At 38.3% G+C, this 18,334-nt stretch overlaps 2 protein-coding genes across 2 annotated transcripts; both read left to right on the top strand.

The window, feature by feature from the left end:
• The first annotated feature begins 3,169 nt into the window (after positions 1 to 3,169).
• On the top strand, positions 3,170 to 7,143 carry LOC105049033 (cytochrome P450 CYP72A616). Its single transcript, XM_010928569.4, has 5 exons — positions 3,170 to 3,558; positions 5,113 to 5,333; positions 5,525 to 5,769; positions 5,980 to 6,364; positions 6,443 to 7,143. The coding sequence occupies exons 1-5, from the start codon at positions 3,189 to 3,191 to the stop codon at positions 6,866 to 6,868; spliced, it is 1,647 nt and encodes a 548-aa protein (XP_010926871.2). The 5' UTR covers positions 3,170 to 3,188; the 3' UTR covers positions 6,869 to 7,143.
• A 2,772-nt stretch (positions 7,144 to 9,915) lies between these two features.
• On the top strand, positions 9,916 to 13,051 carry LOC105049523 (cytochrome P450 CYP72A616-like). Its single transcript, XM_073252684.1, has 5 exons — positions 9,916 to 10,301; positions 10,835 to 11,055; positions 11,258 to 11,502; positions 11,753 to 12,140; positions 12,380 to 13,051. The coding sequence occupies exons 1-5, from the start codon at positions 10,022 to 10,024 to the stop codon at positions 12,803 to 12,805; spliced, it is 1,560 nt and encodes a 519-aa protein (XP_073108785.1). The 5' UTR covers positions 9,916 to 10,021; the 3' UTR covers positions 12,806 to 13,051.
• The last annotated feature ends 5,283 nt before the right edge of the window (positions 13,052 to 18,334 follow it).

Below are 18,334 nucleotides of genomic sequence, written 5' to 3'. Positions count from 1 at the left end.
ACTACTTTTCTATTTTACCACCAAACATACTTATGGTAAAATCTTGCCATGCTGAGTCCTGAATTTTCTCATCGTCATTGCCATCCTAAGTTTTGTGTTATAAGAAATACTGACAAATGTCTTTTTTTTTCTAAAAGATAAATTTATAAGATTTAATCATGTTTGTGGTACCTATGTTACATATACAATATAGATATCATCGTATAATTTATATATTTATTTATATATTTATTTATAACTTAATATATTAATAAATTGATTTATGACCAACTAAAACTGCTGACCAGTTTCCGGGACTATAACATATTAAAATGGTTCTTTTATCTCGACCTTAGAACATTGGAGGAAAGGGGTTGATTCCTTGATCAGTTCTTAAAGCACCAATAAACAACTTGTTTCATATCATGTTTGAAGTATGATTTCTAACCCCATGGCACCAATCCCCCAGCCAAGGTAAGCCCAGTTAATAACTGACTGCCATTTAATGGTCGGTACTAACTATTTAACGACTTTTAATCTAGCCTTCTGCATATAACTTGTTTGGATTTTACTACAATACTTCAAAGTTCTTTTAAATCTTTTTATTTTTAGTTTTTTGTGACCGTCTGATACTGATTTATTCAATCATAACCAATTTTAACCAGCCAATAATTTAAATTATAGAGATGATTTGAAAATGAAAAGTTAATTTGGTGCTGCAGATGATCAGAAGTTTAGAGATATTTTTTAAAATTGCTCATTTTGGATACTGCTTCTCCATCTCTCTTTCTTTTCTTTTTCGATTCCTTTTTCTCCTTTGCCTTCCACAGTCTCCTCTCCCCTTACCGCTTCGACCGCCACCAATTAAACCCCACCCCTCCCTTGCTGCCTCAACCATCTCCTTCTTGATCTTCTACTGATGATTAAGCTCTGTCCATCTCTGCTCCTTATTTTTCTCCTCCAACCACTGCGATCGCTTGTCCCCCATGGTCTCATTCTTAATCTTCGACCAACGATCAAACCCCCTCCCACACTCCACTTTTCTTTTGTCGATTGATGCAATTAAGTCCGATCTAATCCTCTTCTTTTCTTCTTCACCTCTAACTACCATCGCCGCTTAAACCGTCTCCGATCAAGCTCTTTCTCTCCCCCATTGTATCAATTGTACTGCTGTAGCTACCTCTCTTCCCTATCTTAATCATCTCTTTCTCCATATCTGACCGTCTCATCCTTCAATTTCAATTCCAATTGTCTGAAGCCTGATGAATGACTTGAGTAAAGGAGATGTGGGCGGAGGAGGGTGGCGGTGATGAGCAATGACGGACAGATGGATGGCGAGAAGAAAATTATAGAGAATCAAAAATAATAAAATATTATTTTTTAGAAAAAAATTATAAAATATAAGAGAAAGAAGAGAACGGTGGATGATGGTAGTGTAATTCTTTAAATATTTTTTATAATAAAATATGATAAAAAAATATCATAATAAAATTTAATGTATTTTATTTTAAATATAGATTGAAAAATAAATATATAATGACAAGTAAAATCAAAGACAAAGTACTTTATCGGAAGGAAGTAAATGTAAAAAAGCACCACTTTATCCTCAAATTTCAAAGATTTCGGCGACGTAGTGGCTGATGAGACAGCACATTAATCCAATCTTCATATATTGTTGGGAAAACTAGAAAAGAGAACTTAGATTTGACTCAACCAAGCCCACCATCAATCACGGTGTCACAACCCCCGCAGGGTAAACCAAACTTGCTGGGAATGCGGGTAGCTGGATAAATGCATATTGCCTTTGACCAGCAAGTGAGGGTGGAAATTGGGACGGTTTGGATTGGATGTAGTTTATTAAAATAGATCAAAATTTTTTGAATCCAATCCCTTATTAAATAGATTAAATATTTAAATCTAAATCTAATCTTTTTATTACACAAACAATCTAATCCAAATTACATAATTTATTTAATAAATAAATCATATTAAATTAATCGTATCAAACAAGTTAAAGCAGATTTTAAATGAATTGAGCAAACTTTAAATGGATCCAGTATATCTTAAATGGGTCAAGTAGATCGGATTATAACTTAGTTCTAATTTTTAAATAGATCAAAATAATTTAAACATATTACAATAATTAAATAGATCATATTATGATCTGATTCAACTAATGGTCCAATGGATTAAGCGGTCAAGCTTCAAATCTCAATTTAATTTATTTAATAAATTGGTTATATTAGATTAATCCATTTATCATTGGGATTCATTTTTGCGCCAAACAAATCTGTTTAAAGCATGTTGATCACGGATCTTTTTGAGGCAGGAGTGATGGATCTTTTGGTGTTGCTGGGCAGCGGGAGCGTCATCTAGTTTTTGTTTTTAAACTAGATAATGCTATCTTTTAGATTCTTCAACAGAGGATACAGATAAGAATAAAATTTAGAAGTAGCACCCCATAAATGTGGATCTTATTCGATCATGCTATAGAATCAGTTATTAACTAGGCTGTATATCCAATTCTTTGCTTGTGGAAATGAGTATAATATATATATATATATATATATATATATATATATATATATATATATATATATATATATATATATATATATATATATATATAGGATATTTTAAAATAGAAGTGCAAATGAGTTTAAGCTGTCCGTGAGATATTTGAACTCGTCTCGGATCAAAAATCAACTTAATCCGAATATACGGCTTGCAAGATCACAAATTTATTTAATATATATATATATATATATATATATATATATATATATATATATATATATATATATATATATATATATATATATATATATATAATTAGATTAAGATTTGAATTTGAACTCAAAGTCAAGTTTAAGTACCGATCAATTAATATTTGAGTCCTTTCCGTTTTTTTTTTCATGAATGTGAGTTTTAAATTCAAAAATTTTAGTTTGAGTCAAGCCCGAGCTCGTAATTATTCAACACGGTCCGACCCGATTGCACGCCTAGTTTTAACATGGCAACAAGGAAAGTCGGGAAATTCAACCTCGAAGCCTTCTTTGAACTTTACTTTAGCGTTTGCTGCTTGCACGATTAACCATGCTGTCTGGTCCTCTGCAAGCAGCCGTATTTGTTTTACATAAAACGGCCGATAACCCATACCTTGCTTGGTTTTATATTCTTTTTGCTGCGCCCCTGCCGACCTTAAAAAAATGAAAAGAAATGTCGTCAACATCCTTCCTTCCCTTATCAATGCCAGGCACCCTACCAATCAAGAAGAGGAGAGAGAGAGAGTCATGGGCTTCGCGGCTGAGATGTTATGGACGGTGGTTTGGGGAGTGATGGGTGTGATAGTGCTGGCCTGGGCTGCAAAGGTGGTGGAGTGGGTGTGGTGGAGACCGCGGCGGCTGGAGCGCGCGCTCCGGGCGCAGGGGCTGAGGGGCACCCGCTACCGGCTCTTCCACGGGGACCTCAAAGACAACGCCCGACTCAGCAAACAGGCCCGCTCCAGACCCATCCCCCTCTCTCATCAAATCATCCCTCGCGTCCTTTCCCACCTCCACCAGACCATGAAACAATACGGTAGTAACTCTCTCTCTCTCTCTCTCTCTCTCTCTTTGTACACTTAGCAGCAGCAAGCAGTATTGGGCTCATAGCCTTGAGGAGCTTGGGTATTGCTTGTTGGTCTTTATTTATTTTTCTTTGATGGACGAGTTGTTTCTCCTTTGAAAACTTGAGTTTCCCTGTTTCTTGGTTTATCCCATCATCCTATGGTTGTTGCCAGCTATTCTTTCAAAATGTTTTTTTTTTTTTTTTTTTAATAAAGTTCGGATTGAGCTAGGTTGCGGTGATGTCTGAACCTACATCACATGTTCAGGACTTGAAATTGGGCTTAAGTTATGAGTAATACTACGGCACCCAACGATGGTGCTAGAAGTTAGAAACTTCATTATTGGTGTCATGAATGGGATAAGTGTTTGTGGTATAAAAGTAGGAACGGAATTCTGTGCGGTATTCAAAAAATATTATATAATATTATGCACATATTGGGACGTTCATAGAAAAAAAAAAGAAAAAAGAAAAAAAGAACGGTTATGGAAAGTATCGCCCTCTTGTGTCACAATGGTGGTGCTCTTTTTATGGGCGGATCCTCCTGAAGCATCTTTTTACCGTATATGTTTACATAAGCATAAAGCAACTTTTCCTGAAGCCGTGCGGCGTTCCATCTACTCTAATTTTAGATGTTTGTCTATTAATTAATTCTAGATCCCAATGCTTCTGTGATTGGTAAAGAACAGAATACCTTTCTTGCCTAGTTTTCTTATCGATTCTTTTATTTAATATCAGTTTAGTTATGCAAAAGTATTCGGTATGAGGATCACTTGTTTCTCCCTTTTCTTTTTGATTTGGCATAGTTGGAAAATAACCTAAAGCTAGATTACATTTGTTTGTAAGTAAATTTACATTTTCTTTTACTATATCTACCAAAGTCCTTGATGAAGCATTCTCAGCAGGAGAGTGGTGCATCCTCCAAAGTCTATTACTTCTTTTGACGAGACGAGAAGAAATTGAATATCAAGTGGTGTGAATTATTATCATGCAAAGAGGATAACACGGGATTAATGCGAAAGAACATGTATTACTTGGATCAACATATTTTGCTTTCAGATTGCGACTGTTTTCTTATCTCTTTTGTCATCCTTGAGCTCCTGGACATCCTGACCTAGATATTTTATGGATTCTGAATCTTGTATTCTTTTGCTTGTTGGCGACAGATTTAAATGTGATACCTCGAAGAAAAAGGACATTTTGTTGTTTATATCTTGTATGCACATGCAATTAACATTTGGTGATAGTGGAATGCTTTCTTACTTGCATGCTGAGATTGGAATTTAAAAAGTACTTTACTTTCTTTCTTTTTTTTTTTTTTTTTTTTGGTAAACCGGAATTTATCAAACCAGTCTAGAGTAAATAGGAATCAGAAAATAAAATGTCTAACAATTGAGAAGGAAAATCAGACACCACCATTTCCAATTCAAAAGCTGGATTTGTATGGATGACTGCTTTATTTTGTGAATGATGCTTGAGCAAATGTTCTACAATTCTTTCATAATCTACATCATTAAATAATCACAGGTAAGATGTCATTCACATGGGCTGGACCTGAACCGAGAGTGAGCATTATGGATCCAGATATGATAAGGGAAGTTCTGTCAAACAAATCTGGTCACCTTGACAAGCCAAAGCAGAGCCCACTGCATAAATTACTGTTTAGTGGCCTTGCATATTACTCAGGTGAAAAATGGGCCAGGCACAGGAGGATTGTCAACCCTGCTTTTCATCTAGAGAAATTGAAGGTAATTCAACATTTGCGATCTCTAGGAGTAAAATCACCTAAGATGGCTGTTAATTTTATATCAGATGTCTTACTTTACTTGGGTAGTAGCACACTTGTTGATGATAAATTACTACATAAATTTGAAAAGTAGGAAAACTTGCATCAAAGGTACTTTTGATGGCAACCAGTTCTCTTTGTTTTGGTCTGCAGCTCATGCTTCCGGCATTCTCTACTTGTTGTGATGAATTGATCAAGAAATGGAATGGTCTTGTGGATTCTGATGGATCATGTGAATTGGATGTTTGGCATGAATTTATAAGCTTCACTGGAAATGTCATCTCCAGCACAGCATTTGGTAGCAACTTCAGAGAAGGGCAACGCATATTTGAACTCCAAGCCAAGCAAGCTAAACTTTTTGTACAAGCTGCTCAACATCTCTACATCCCTGGCTATAGGTGCAGAAATTCTATCCTTTGCATAGTTATGAAATCATCTTTAAAATAAATTAAAAAAAAAAAACAGTAAGAATAAGCAAGGGTTCACTTATTTGGTAATGATTAAATATTTTAAGTGCCTGAACTTCTTCATTTTATGTTAGTCACATTTATAATTTTTATATCAGTACGTAGAAGCTATATGAACAGAAAATGTTACTTTATACACAGGTTGCTACCAACCAAGAAAAACAACCAAATGAAGCAAATTGATCAAGAGGTTCGAGTGCTTCTGAGAAGCATAATTGAGAAGAGATTGAAGGCCATTGACATGGGAGAAGCTACCAATAATGACCTACTGGGCTTATTGCTGGAATCAAACAGAAGGTATTCCCAAGAAGGAGGCTCCAAGATCCCTGGGATGACTACCGAAGATGTGATTGAGGAATGCAGGTTGTTCTACTTTGGCGGGCATGAGACATCTGCTGTTCTACTCACATGGACTATGGTTGTTCTAAGCATGAATTCTACCTGGCAAGCACGTGCGAGAGAAGAGGTTCTCCAAGTCTTCGGCGAAAATAATCCTGACTTCGATGGGCTAAATCGATTAAAGATTGTGAGTTACAACCTCATAATCCCCTCAACATGTTATACTAATCAGTTTAATAATTCACATTTTAGTTATATGTGACAGGTGAATATGATCCTGCATGAGGTTCTTAGATTATATCCACCAGGGACTATGATCATAAGAAAAACTCACCGGGAAGTAGAGCTCGGGGGGATCATATTCCCACCAGGAGTGCAACTTTTGCTGCCTGTACTCCTTGTGCACCATGATCCTGAGCTTTGGGGTGAAGATGCTGCAGAATTCAATCCAGAGAGGTTTGCAGGAGGTGTCTCGAAGGCATCAAGGAATCAGGGCGCCTTCTTTCCATTTGGTTGGGGTCCCCGGATCTGCATTGGCCAAAGCTTTGCCATGATCGAAGCAAAGATGGCACTGGCCAGAATTCTTCAACATTTCTCATTTGAGCTTTCACCAACCTATGCCCATGCTCCTCACGTTGTTATAACCCTGCATCCCCAACATGGAGCGCAAATCATTTTACACAGACTCTAGCATTAGGTGGAATCTACATCACATCTAGTTCTTGTTACTTCTCTACATACTCGATGCCTTCATGCATCGGTGAAGTATGGTACAACTGATCCTGGTCATCAGCATTCTATGGCCTTTGGTGTTGTTGGAAGTCATTGTATATATTTTAGATTGATAACAATTAACTAAAACTCTATGTGACCGTTGCTCCATGCAGTAGATCGTATTCCATTCTGCTTGGTAATTGCTGGCAGAAAATGCATGTGGTGACTGCCACTTTATTTTCTTTTCTTTTATCTCGTTTGATCTTCAGTTAGGGAATTGCAGCATTTTCTTTTTGGTGAGAAAAGGAAAAGCATTGCTCCACCTGGCTTCATTAAGGAAATGAAGAGATTACAACAATCATCTCCTAAGGGCTTGTTTGGATACTGTAGTAGAATTGGGCTAAAAATTCTATATGATTCATGGATTATGTCATCTCTTTAAGCCTGATCCTATATCAACTTAATACCACTCAGTCTAAATTTTGTATCTTTTTTTCCCTCCTGCAGCCCAAAGATTAGAATCTGGGCTCAATTTGGACGATAGTGGGACAACAGGCCCGATTTCTGTAGGAATATCCAAACAGATCCAAAGGAGCCGAAACAAGGAATAGCTGTCTTGAGTTGCGAAACTTACAAATCGTTCAATCTTTGCGTGGGATTGTAGAATAAGTCGAAGGCATTAGAAAGATTAGAAGGGAAAAGATTCCTCCAAGAGCAGAAGAAGCACGCAGCCAGCTATAGACTTTTCATTGGGTTGGCTTCCTTGATGAAGGGAAAACAGAAACACTGTTGTTCTTCTGTACCCAAATGCACCAAGATATTGCAATTACCCAAGCAGTCGCAGGCCTTCCAGTATTGTTTATGATGGGGCTTTAATCTCCGGTCAGTCCATAGCAATATGAGAGTTTTTTCTTTTTTTTTTTTTTTGAAGTAATTGAGAGGGACCTACCTTAGGCTTTTTTTAGACTAATAGTAAATATGATACAGAAAGAGTAGTCTAACTTAAAAGCAGAAGATTAAACATATTAGCTTGGAAATGAACTCATCATGTGCTCTGCCTAGGCAGTCTTGGTCGCATGCCTTTCTATATTTGGATCTGGTCTTTCTGTTTTGCCATCGGTAGATAAAGAAGTAGTGTAGTCGTGTTCTCCATTCACTGGTCAGTTTTTTTTTTGATATAAACGGATGGTCACACCAACCTGATGCGAGAACAGTCCAAAAGATCAAGATACATAAAGTCCTGCAAGATCAACAGGCAATCCTCACTCTATCTCCAAACCCAGTTAACAGAGTGCACCGCAATATATGCCACTTCTCAATCTGCTGCAATATTTGCCTCTCGAAAAACATGTCGAATTCTGACTGCATCAGTTTGGCGAAAAGAGGTCTAGACATCTCAGATCAGTGGATGAACTTCGAGCTGCCTTTCACATTTCTCGATCCAAGTAATGACGGTAGTAGAGTTACCCTCAAGGTAGATCCTCTCCGTGTGAAGCTGCAATCTAGCAAAGATGATGCCTGTCCAGACGGCATGAAGCTCCACACTAACCAACTTTTCTTTACAGGTGCCTTGTTTTTATCATTTTATTAATTTAATAATATGCATAATAGTGGACTTCAAGACTATCCCGTAAACTCTGGCATAATGCCAAGGGATGCTGGAGATCTATTTAATTTTTCCTTCTATTTTGGTTATAAGCTGGGCTCAAGCTGCTTTTTATCTTGCCGAAAATAATGAGTTACCTTACTTATCAAGATGATATCTGATTCATGGTTTCTCCTTTCTCTCTAATCCGGCTCTACTTCTTGCTCATAAGGCTGTGATGATATTGGCATGGTTCCTGACATTGCTGCTGCCCATTCAAACCCATGATACTTTTGTCTGTATTATTTTATATGCTGTTGTCTTATACTTTTCAGAAGTTTCCCTCAGATTTCTGCTGTCTTAAAAGCTTAAAAGCTTTTTTGGGTTCTTGTCGGAGTTATTTTGGAAGTTTTGGCGCTTCTGAAGTTGCATTTCATGTTTCTTCTTACAGCCATCCTTACTGAGCCTCTACTTCTCCTTTCTTCAGTCAGGATTGGATCACAGGGGAAACTTCCTTCTGCAACAACTTGATTATTATTTTCACTTCTGATCTCCATGCGTGATTGAGCCTTCGTTGTTATCGTGTTTCTTTGCTGTATGTTCCAGCATTTGTTTTCATCTTATTTTTCTATACATCCGCTTTTTTTAACTTAGCTTCTGTAATTATTTTGCTTTCAATAAGATTGTTGGTGACTATGGGTTAAAGTGCCCATTAGTCTCCAATTTCATAAAAAAAAAAAAAAAAAACTATCCAGTAAACTAAAATAATAGATATTGATAAAAAATAATAGTCATATGTTTAGCAATATGAAATGTGCGGCAGTGCACAAATATAAAGTTCAGAGTTCATTATTCATCTTGTTACAATAATAAAGTGATACAAAAGGTTTTTTTTCAAAAATAGTAAACTTTTCCAGCAGAGTTCATTCTTCATCAGGGGCGCATTTCAATTCAAGAAAAAAATGTTGCGATCACCTGGACATAGAAGGGGCCTCAAGATTTTTTTTAAAAAAAAACCATGGCCTCGTTACGTAAATAATGAATGGTCATTATTGAAATATAATTTATTTTCAAATACAAGTCGGAGCCGGACAAAGAATTTCTCCATTCTTCATTAGAGGCGCATTTCAATTCAACAAGAAAAATGTTGCGATCGCCTGGATACAGAAAGGGCCTCAAGATTTTTTTTTTTTTTTTAAATCATGGCCTCATCCAATTACGTTCATTACATAAATTATGAATGGTCATTATTGAAATATAATTTATTTTAAAATGCAAGTCGGAACTGAAGAGCATGTCAATCCAAACCAGTAATTATAACACATCTCCTCCGTTCATTGCTGGAAGCAAGGTCAAAGGACGCTACATCACATGCCTGACTTTGCTTGTCCTACACCTCCTCGTCACTAATTTAAAATAATATCTACAGGGAGGAGAAGGAGACCTGCCGGCGCTGATAAGGGAGGAAAAATTGGTCCTCCTCTTCTACGCAACCAATCTTTCTCTCTCACTCGCTAGGAAGCGGAAAGGGGAGCAAAGTTACAGATGGGTTTGGGATCGTTGGAGATGGTTGGGGCAGTGGTGGGTGTGCTATTCTTGTTGGTATGGGCTGTGAGGGCCTTGGAGTGGGTGTGGTGGAGGCCGAGAAGGCTAGAAGGTTTGTTCCGGGCCCAGGGGCTAAGCGGCACCCGCTACCGATTCTTCTATGGCGACCTCAAGGACAACGTCCGGCTCCGGAAGGCGGCTCGGTCCAAGCCCATGCCTCTCTCCCACTGCATCGGCCCCCGCGTCCTACCTTTCCTCCACCAAGCCATAGAGGATCACGGTAAGAAGAGTAAATGAGTAATAAAAAAAAAATCATCGAATTATTCCTAATTTTTTCCTACTCCGATGATTCTCCGAATTATTATCCGGAAAGGAATCAGTCCAGATCTACTCTATCGTTGTTGAATTATACTCGAATTTTATGATTTAATATTTTTTTTTTTTTTTTTTTTTGCATAAACAATTTGTTCACAAGTTAATCACAACTAATTTAGGAAATCTATCCGTGTTACGAACTGATACTGATTTATCCGAACTCTTTCCGGATTTTTGCTGAATTTATCAATTTCTTTCTTTCCAGATTCTGGATAATCTCTATAGATTGCTTTCTTATGTAACATTTTTTTTTTTGACGAATCAACACTATCTGATGCTGTCTTTCTGTTTGGTTCTTCCTCACCATGTTTAAATGAAAGTGATGATATCCTCCGATGTTCCTATTGCTCCAAAGATGTATTCTGCTTTTCATACACTACTTGCATAGATGATCGCAAACAACTATGACCAATAATGCACTTGGTTTTGTTAATATAGGTAAAATATCATTCACTTGGTTTGGGCCTTATCCTAGAGTGATCCTTAAGGATCCTGAACTGGTAAGGGAAGTTCTGTCCAACAAGTTTGGTCACTTTGAGAAGCCAAACATAAATCCCCTGGGGAAGTTACTGGCCAGAGGAGTTGCAGATTATGAAGGCGAAAAATGGGCCAAACACAGGAGAATTATTAACCCTGCTTTTCATCTGGAGAAATTGAAGGTATTGTCTTTAAAAAAAATATAATTTGATGGTAGTTTTTTGATCATAATTTCTAGGGGCATAAACCCTAAATTCTACGGAAGAGTAACATAGAACATTGTACTTAGAATTTCGACCATGTCAAACTTCTTATTGATGACAGAAAGTAGCGAGAATTGCAAGTTGCTAAAGTGGTAGTCTGCTTCTTTTCGTTCTTTTGCAGCACATGTTACCAACTTTTGCTACCTGTTGTGATGAACTGATCAACAGATGGGATAACCATGTTGGTTCCCAAGCATATTGTGAATTGGATGTTTGGCCTGAATTCCAAAATTTTACCGGCGATGTCATTTCCCGTGTAGCTTTTGGTAGCAGCTTTAAAGAAGGACAACGGATATTTCAGCTCCAAGGAGAGCAAATGGAGCTTCTCGTTCAGGCTGCACAAAATATATACATCCCTGGTTACAGGTGCTTTTTCACCTTACATTGTTTATAGTAAATCACTCTCAATAGAAAAAAAAGTGGACAAAGAGAGAAAGTTTTTTTGGTCCAAAAACAAACTAGAATATTTTGATACGATTGTTTTCCTTTTTCTAAACACTAGCCTTCTGTAGTTCGTGTAAATCATTTCTATTACAATTCAACTCTGAATCTTATTGTGGCAAGTCATGACAGAAATTAGACTAATATGAAATCAAAATTTGGTCTTTTTATGTAGGTTTCTGCCCACCAAGAAGAATAACCGTATGTATGAAATTGATAGAGAGATTCGGGCTCTTTTGAGTAGAATGATTGAGCAGAGAGAAAGGGCAATGAGAAAGTCAGGAGCTACCAATGATGACTTGCTAGGGTTGCTGATAGAATCAAATCTTAGATACTCTCAAGAGCAAGGAGGCTCCAAGAATACTGGGATGACCAAGGATGATGTGATCGAGGAATGCAAGTTGTTCTATTTTGCTGGGCATGAGACAACGTCGGTTTTGCTGACCTGGACGGTGGTTGTCCTAGGCATGCATCCTAGCTGGCAGGCGCGTGCAAGAGAAGAGGTTCTACAGGTCTATGGGAAAAATAAGCCAGACTATGATGGCTTGAGTCAATTAAGGATTGTGAGTAATATATTTATGATTCCTTGGGTAGATTACTTGGTGCTACATTTCTTTTGTGGGATTGCTTTCTAGTAGCTTCAAATTTTAATCACTCTTGGGGATTTGCCACATCTGAGCACACAAGCAACAATAGTCGATAACATCCAAAAAGTTTCTAGTTGATGCTTTAAATCTTAATGGTAAATGATGTTGTTTGAATTCATACTAATAGCGACACCTGAATCTTTCAACTTTTGCAGGTGACTATGATTTTGTATGAAGTTCTTAGATTATATCCACCAGCAATTTTCCTCTTACGAAAAACTTACAAGGAAATGAAACTGGGAGATTTCACCTTCCCACCAGGAGTGCAACTCTTGCTACCACTACTCTTCATACATCATGATCCACAATTTTGGGGCGATGATGCCCCTGAATTCAATCCAGAGAGGTTTGCCTCAGGAGTTTCGAAGGCATCAAAGATCCAAGGGACCTTCTTTCCATTTGGTGGGGGTCCTCGAATCTGCATTGGGCAGAATTTTGCCATGATGGAAGCTAAGATGGCTTTGGCCAGAATTCTTCAGCATTTCTCATTTGAGCTTTCATCATCATATGCCCATGCTCCTTACACTGTACTAATTCTTCATCCCCAATATGGTGCTCAAATCATGTTACACAGGCTCTAAAATCATCTTAGATACTAGAGAGACCTATTAATATCATCATGGTTGTTGTTGCAATTAAAGGTACCTTCATAGGATGTATAATCCACTCATACTGTTTGTTATCGGTGAGATCCATTTCTAGTATTGATACTTGTTCTGATCAGTATTCCTAGTATTACAGTCCTTTCATGGCGTTGTATTGTCCATAATATTGTTAAACTGCATTTTAGCATGGATAGTTGAGAAAGAGAAGGTTGCTGAGTCTTATATCCTGCATGAAGTTGAAATATTGATGGATTGCTAGTGTGCTACATTCAGGTCGCAGTTCAAATTTATACATTTTAACCATAATTTCATTGCCATCAAACTAAATATCTTATGTAAGTAATCAAGCAGCTAGAGTGTTCTGACAATCTGACAGTGAACCCCCCAAAAGAAGGACAGCCCATCATTTGTAAGAAAAATTGAATATCTCATGGTATGAACGTAAGAACATTTATCAGTCAGTTTTCATAGCAGGAAAGTGTTCCTGTGAATTGTTTAGTTTTTTAATTAGTTCAGTTTTGTTATAGATTCTCATGATTATACAAATAATTGGATAATCAGGCACGATGAATATTGAACTAGAAAAGGAAAAGTGCATCCAATGGATAGAAATACAAAATTAGCAAACAAAACACAAAATACAAATTATATTTCACCAGTTATTTTTATCATAATTTTTTTTTTTCTGGGAGGTCAGACTATGCATCCCTACCAGATGCCACACCTGCGATGCTCTCGGGCACAAAAAGTGCATGTGCTCCAAAGTCTTATCGTCTGGTCCACAAGTTAGACACGTGGGCTCTAGATGCATATCTCTCTCCCTCAAGAGGAACTTGGTCGGAAGTTGTCCCAAAATAGCTTTCCAGATGAAAAGACACCCTCGGGTGCACACCAATTCTGCAGACCGATCCGATGTTCGAGCACTTGGTAGGCTCCCTCCGATATAGGCAGTAGAGGTCGACAGTCACCTCCCTCGAGAAGCACAAGGATCTCTAGGCTTTGATATCCTGTGTACTGCAAGCTAGAATTGTCAGTGAGTGCACTCGCTCAGCCAAGGGCTGGCCAAACAAACAGGCAACTGTCCTCACATCCCAACTTCTACCATCCTGAGTGAGCAACTCACAAATCCTTATCGAGTCCCCAACCTCCATGCTGATGAAAGTTGGTCATCAGCTCAATGGTAGATCAGCAATCCATGGATTCAACAAGATATTTATGGAATGGCCATCCCCCACAAGCCATCTCATCTGAAAGAGAACATCGGAGATTCGTACACAAATCTCTTTCCATAGAAAAGAATAGCTTCGAGATACAAACATCTCCTCTCCAGTCATCCAAGATCTTTACGTCACACTCGTCATCTTGCTCTACCAGCTGCCGAGGTCAAGAAGGAAACAAGCCGCATGCTTGGCAATTAGGGCCTTTCGCCTAGCAACCAGGGACTAGATCCCTAGACCACTCTCTGTCAGTGGCTGGCACACAATGTTGTAAGCTACCAGATGCACACCCCCACCTCCAAGGCTCAATCCCCATATGAATCTTTGAAGTGCTCCTCGGGCTTCCCCACTAGAGTCTTTGGTAAGATAGTGTTTGACAGGAGATAAATAAGCATGGAACTGAGAATTGACCTCGCAAGAGTGACTCTACCCATCATAAAAAGAGCTTTGGCTTGCTATTCCTCAAGTTGCCCCAGAATCGATTGCTCCACCTCCATGCACTCGGATCTTCGGAGTCTATGCCCTGGCATAGGGACCCTCAAGTAACGCAGAGGCCCACTATGCTCCGTGACCCTAAGGATGTCCCTAATCATGTGTTGCCATTGGACCGGCATCCTCAAACTAAAGTACATCATAGATTTGAGGAGGTTTACTCTCTAGCCCGACGCTAAGTAGTGCTCCTTCAGAATTCTCCTGAAGCCGACAGCATTACAGACAAAGGCACAGCCCAATAGCAAGAAATCATCCACAAAAAACAAATATTGCGAGGTCGGCTGGACCTGGAGGCTAGCAAATAAGGGTCCAAGTCTGGTCCTCAGAATGCAGCACGAAGGGCTCATGAGAGGGTATTAGCACATAGAATGAAGAGATACGGGGATAAGGGATAACCTTGTCACAATCCAATCGTGGAAGAGAAAAACTTCGAAGGTGTCCCATTGATCAGGATTGTAAAGCTGGGACTATAGAAGCCCACCATGATCCAGCCAATCTAACGAGGGTGAAACCCAAACTCCTTTAGGATCCACTCCAGAAACCACCAACTCATACGATCATATATCCGCTCTATATCCAACTTGATCATCATGAGACTGTGGTGGATAGAAGTACGATAAAGATCATACATGAACTCCTGAGCAATGAGAATATTATCAGAAATGCTGTAGCCACCAATGCCCCCTACTCAGGATAGATCAGTCGAGAAAGAATAAGTTTCATTCTGCCCACCATTAGCTTGGTGCAAATCTTGTAAGTCATACACAAGCTAATGTGTCTAAAGTGGCCCAACTTCAATGCATCCTACCTCTTTGGTAGAAGGGCAATGAAGGTTTGCTTCCAGACAGCTGACATCAGATCCATCGCGAAGAACTCCTCCACCGTAGCCACCACCTCAGCTTGGACAATAAGCCAATACCGTTGGAAGAAGAGCAGAGGAATACCGTCAATTCTCGAAGCTTTATCCTCCATCATAGACCACACCACCGCCCACGCCTCATCGGCAGTCACAGCTCTAGTAAGATCCCTATTCTCCTGCTCTTTAACCAATTCACTGGGAGGGGTGGCTGGAAGATGTCATCCCCACCTAGATCCATGGTCCATCTCGATCTGAAAAATCGCACGATCTCCTCCTTAGCCAACCATTGCCCTCCATCACCCTTGATCGGATGAATCTGGTTCCTATGTCCATGGATGACAATAGCCTAGTGGAAGAATCTCGTGTTTCGATCCCTCTCCCAAATTCACTGAACTTTGGATTTTTACCCGCATAAGGTCTCTTGCTGTCTCAGAAGGGAATAGCTTTCGGAAAGCTTGCCCTAGAGGTGGACAAGATCACGGTCATTAAGCCCACTCTCTCAATCCTCTTCTCCTGGAGCTCTATGATGGCAGCCTCGACTGTCACACCCCGAACTCAATACCCAGGTCGGATACGTGATGGCCGTATACTCCTTAGAACATACTCTAAAGAATATGTAAGACCTAAAATAATTCATTACAACCTCAACATCCATAATGTCTAATTTCAATAATAATTAGTAAATCTTATATAATTATAATTTAAATTCTTTCAATCTTCTGATCAAGTATCAATGACACTCTATTTATACATCCGCTCACTCATAAATCCATACCATAGCAAATTATGAGCATCCTGTAATTCTAAGAAGAAAAAAAAATGGAGTGTGAGCTTTACAGTCTAGTAAGAATTTCGCATATCACACCAATATAATAATATAATCTAAAAATAAAAATAAATAATAGAATATAAAATTTTATGTTCAATATCCAGAATACTGCAAACATCCATAAATTATCTATCTTATCCAAAGAGATGCATCACCATATGTTAACAGATGAAACATTTTTATTCAGTATTAGTTTCATATCTTGTCTTCTATTTTTTTTTCATAATCACATGATCTTTAACCTTTTTCTTTCTGACTCTGGACTAACCAAGACTATGCCTCAGTCTCAATCCAATCAAATTTTCACTCATAAACCTATCAAGGCTATCCTAGGTAAGAGCTCCTGACCGGCTGTCACACATATAAAAGTTCGTGAGAGCTGTTCTAGGCATAAGCTCTTGATGGGTTATCTCAGGCATGAGCTCCTGACCGACCGATCTACATATAAGTTCATGGAGACTGTCCCAGACATAAGCTCCTGGTAGACTATCCCAAGCATAAGCTTCTGACAAACTCTTCCATATGACGAGGTTAGTCTAAATTATATCTTTTTCATTTAATTACTACATGTTGATTTCATCAAATCAATTTTGATTTATAGTGTGATCAAAATAGGTTTGTCATATCCATATAATCATATCATCAATCACTGGCATACACATATATTAACACACAATATATGTACCTTAAAAAAAAATCATATGAGAAACAATATTATCTCCAAATGATAATCCATCAATATGAATCCAATGATATAAAACCAAAGATACAAATCCAACAAATAAAGCAGTATACATAATGGTGATCATGTATAGAGATTCTTACCTCTATTGGTGATCGATCTAAATATAAAAATCGATGATCGATCTAAATATAAAAATCGATAAGCTCCTGAATCAACGAACCCGAAATCAAGATATTTTGCTTGATATCTTTTTGTACAATAATTATAACTCTACGATCAGGATTAAACATAAAAATCATATGCGATCAAGGATAAAAAATTTATAAAAAAAATTCTTAAGCATTATAAGTCCAGGACTCTTCTAGGATCAACGAATCGATCTGGATTACATAGGTATCTGGACCCTCCACTGGTCCATAAGATTTTTAGAGAGAGAAAATTATGAAGAGAGAGAAAATTTTAGAGAGAGAAACTCTTCTCCTTCCTCAAAAGAGAAATTATGATTCAAAATCATTGAGGGTCATGTCATGGTGACTCAATAGGATATTAACGATGATCAGATCTATAAATATCCAACAAGGATCAGACTAGGATCGATAAATTGCATGATTATCAAAGCGAGTCTAGATCTCTTTGAAAAGTTCATATCAAATTCATAGTAGGGTACATGGGTCAGATTGAGAAAGAGAAAGAGAGAGATGATAGAGAGACATAAAAGAGGAGAGAGAGTGGTAGGAGAAATTTTTTTTTATTTATTTTCTATCTTTTTTTTTCTCCTTCCTTGGTTGGCCGAATAGGGGAGAAAGGGGCAGTGATTCTTGGTGGTTGGAGGCCGGAAGACCGACGATAGGTGATGGTAACAGATAGCCCACGGTGGCAAAAAATAAGGGATGGCCAGCAGCAGCAGAAATAAGGGACAGCCGGCAGCCAGTGGCCGACCAACAAAAGAAAATAAAATTTTCAAAAAAATAAGGGACCTCCATTTTTTCCTTCATTTCTTCCATCATCAGCCGATCACTGGTGGCCATGAGCTTCGAAAAAGATAGCAAGTAGGTGGGGGTTCATGATCCAGGGGTGTGGCACCATAGATGGCAGCACCGGTGGCTAAAAAAAAAGAGGAAGAAGGTTCGTTCAAAAGAGGAAAAAATAAGAGTTCTCTTTTCTTGATTTTTTCGACAAGATAGGTGGTCGGCAGTAAGGCCTGAGCCAAGAGAAGATAGGCAAGAGAGAGAGAAGGAAGGATCGAGCCTTTACCTTGGCTCCGACAGTCGAGAAAAGCTCTAACAACTCTTCTTCCCATCCAGCAACTCATAGAGATCACATCAAAGAATTTTGGCAATCTCTCAACAATCCATGATGAAAATCTAAGAAAGGAGAAGGGGTCTATTTATAGAAAAGTTTCTTAGACCTAACCAGACTCCCC

Source organism: Elaeis guineensis, chromosome 2, assembly GCF_000442705.2.
Source record: "Elaeis guineensis isolate ETL-2024a chromosome 2, EG11, whole genome shotgun sequence".
NCBI classification, from domain to species: domain Eukaryota; kingdom Viridiplantae; phylum Streptophyta; class Magnoliopsida; order Arecales; family Arecaceae; genus Elaeis; species Elaeis guineensis.
Note: the sequence above shows the minus strand (reverse complement) of the source record. Positions and strands in the feature narration are given on the sequence as shown.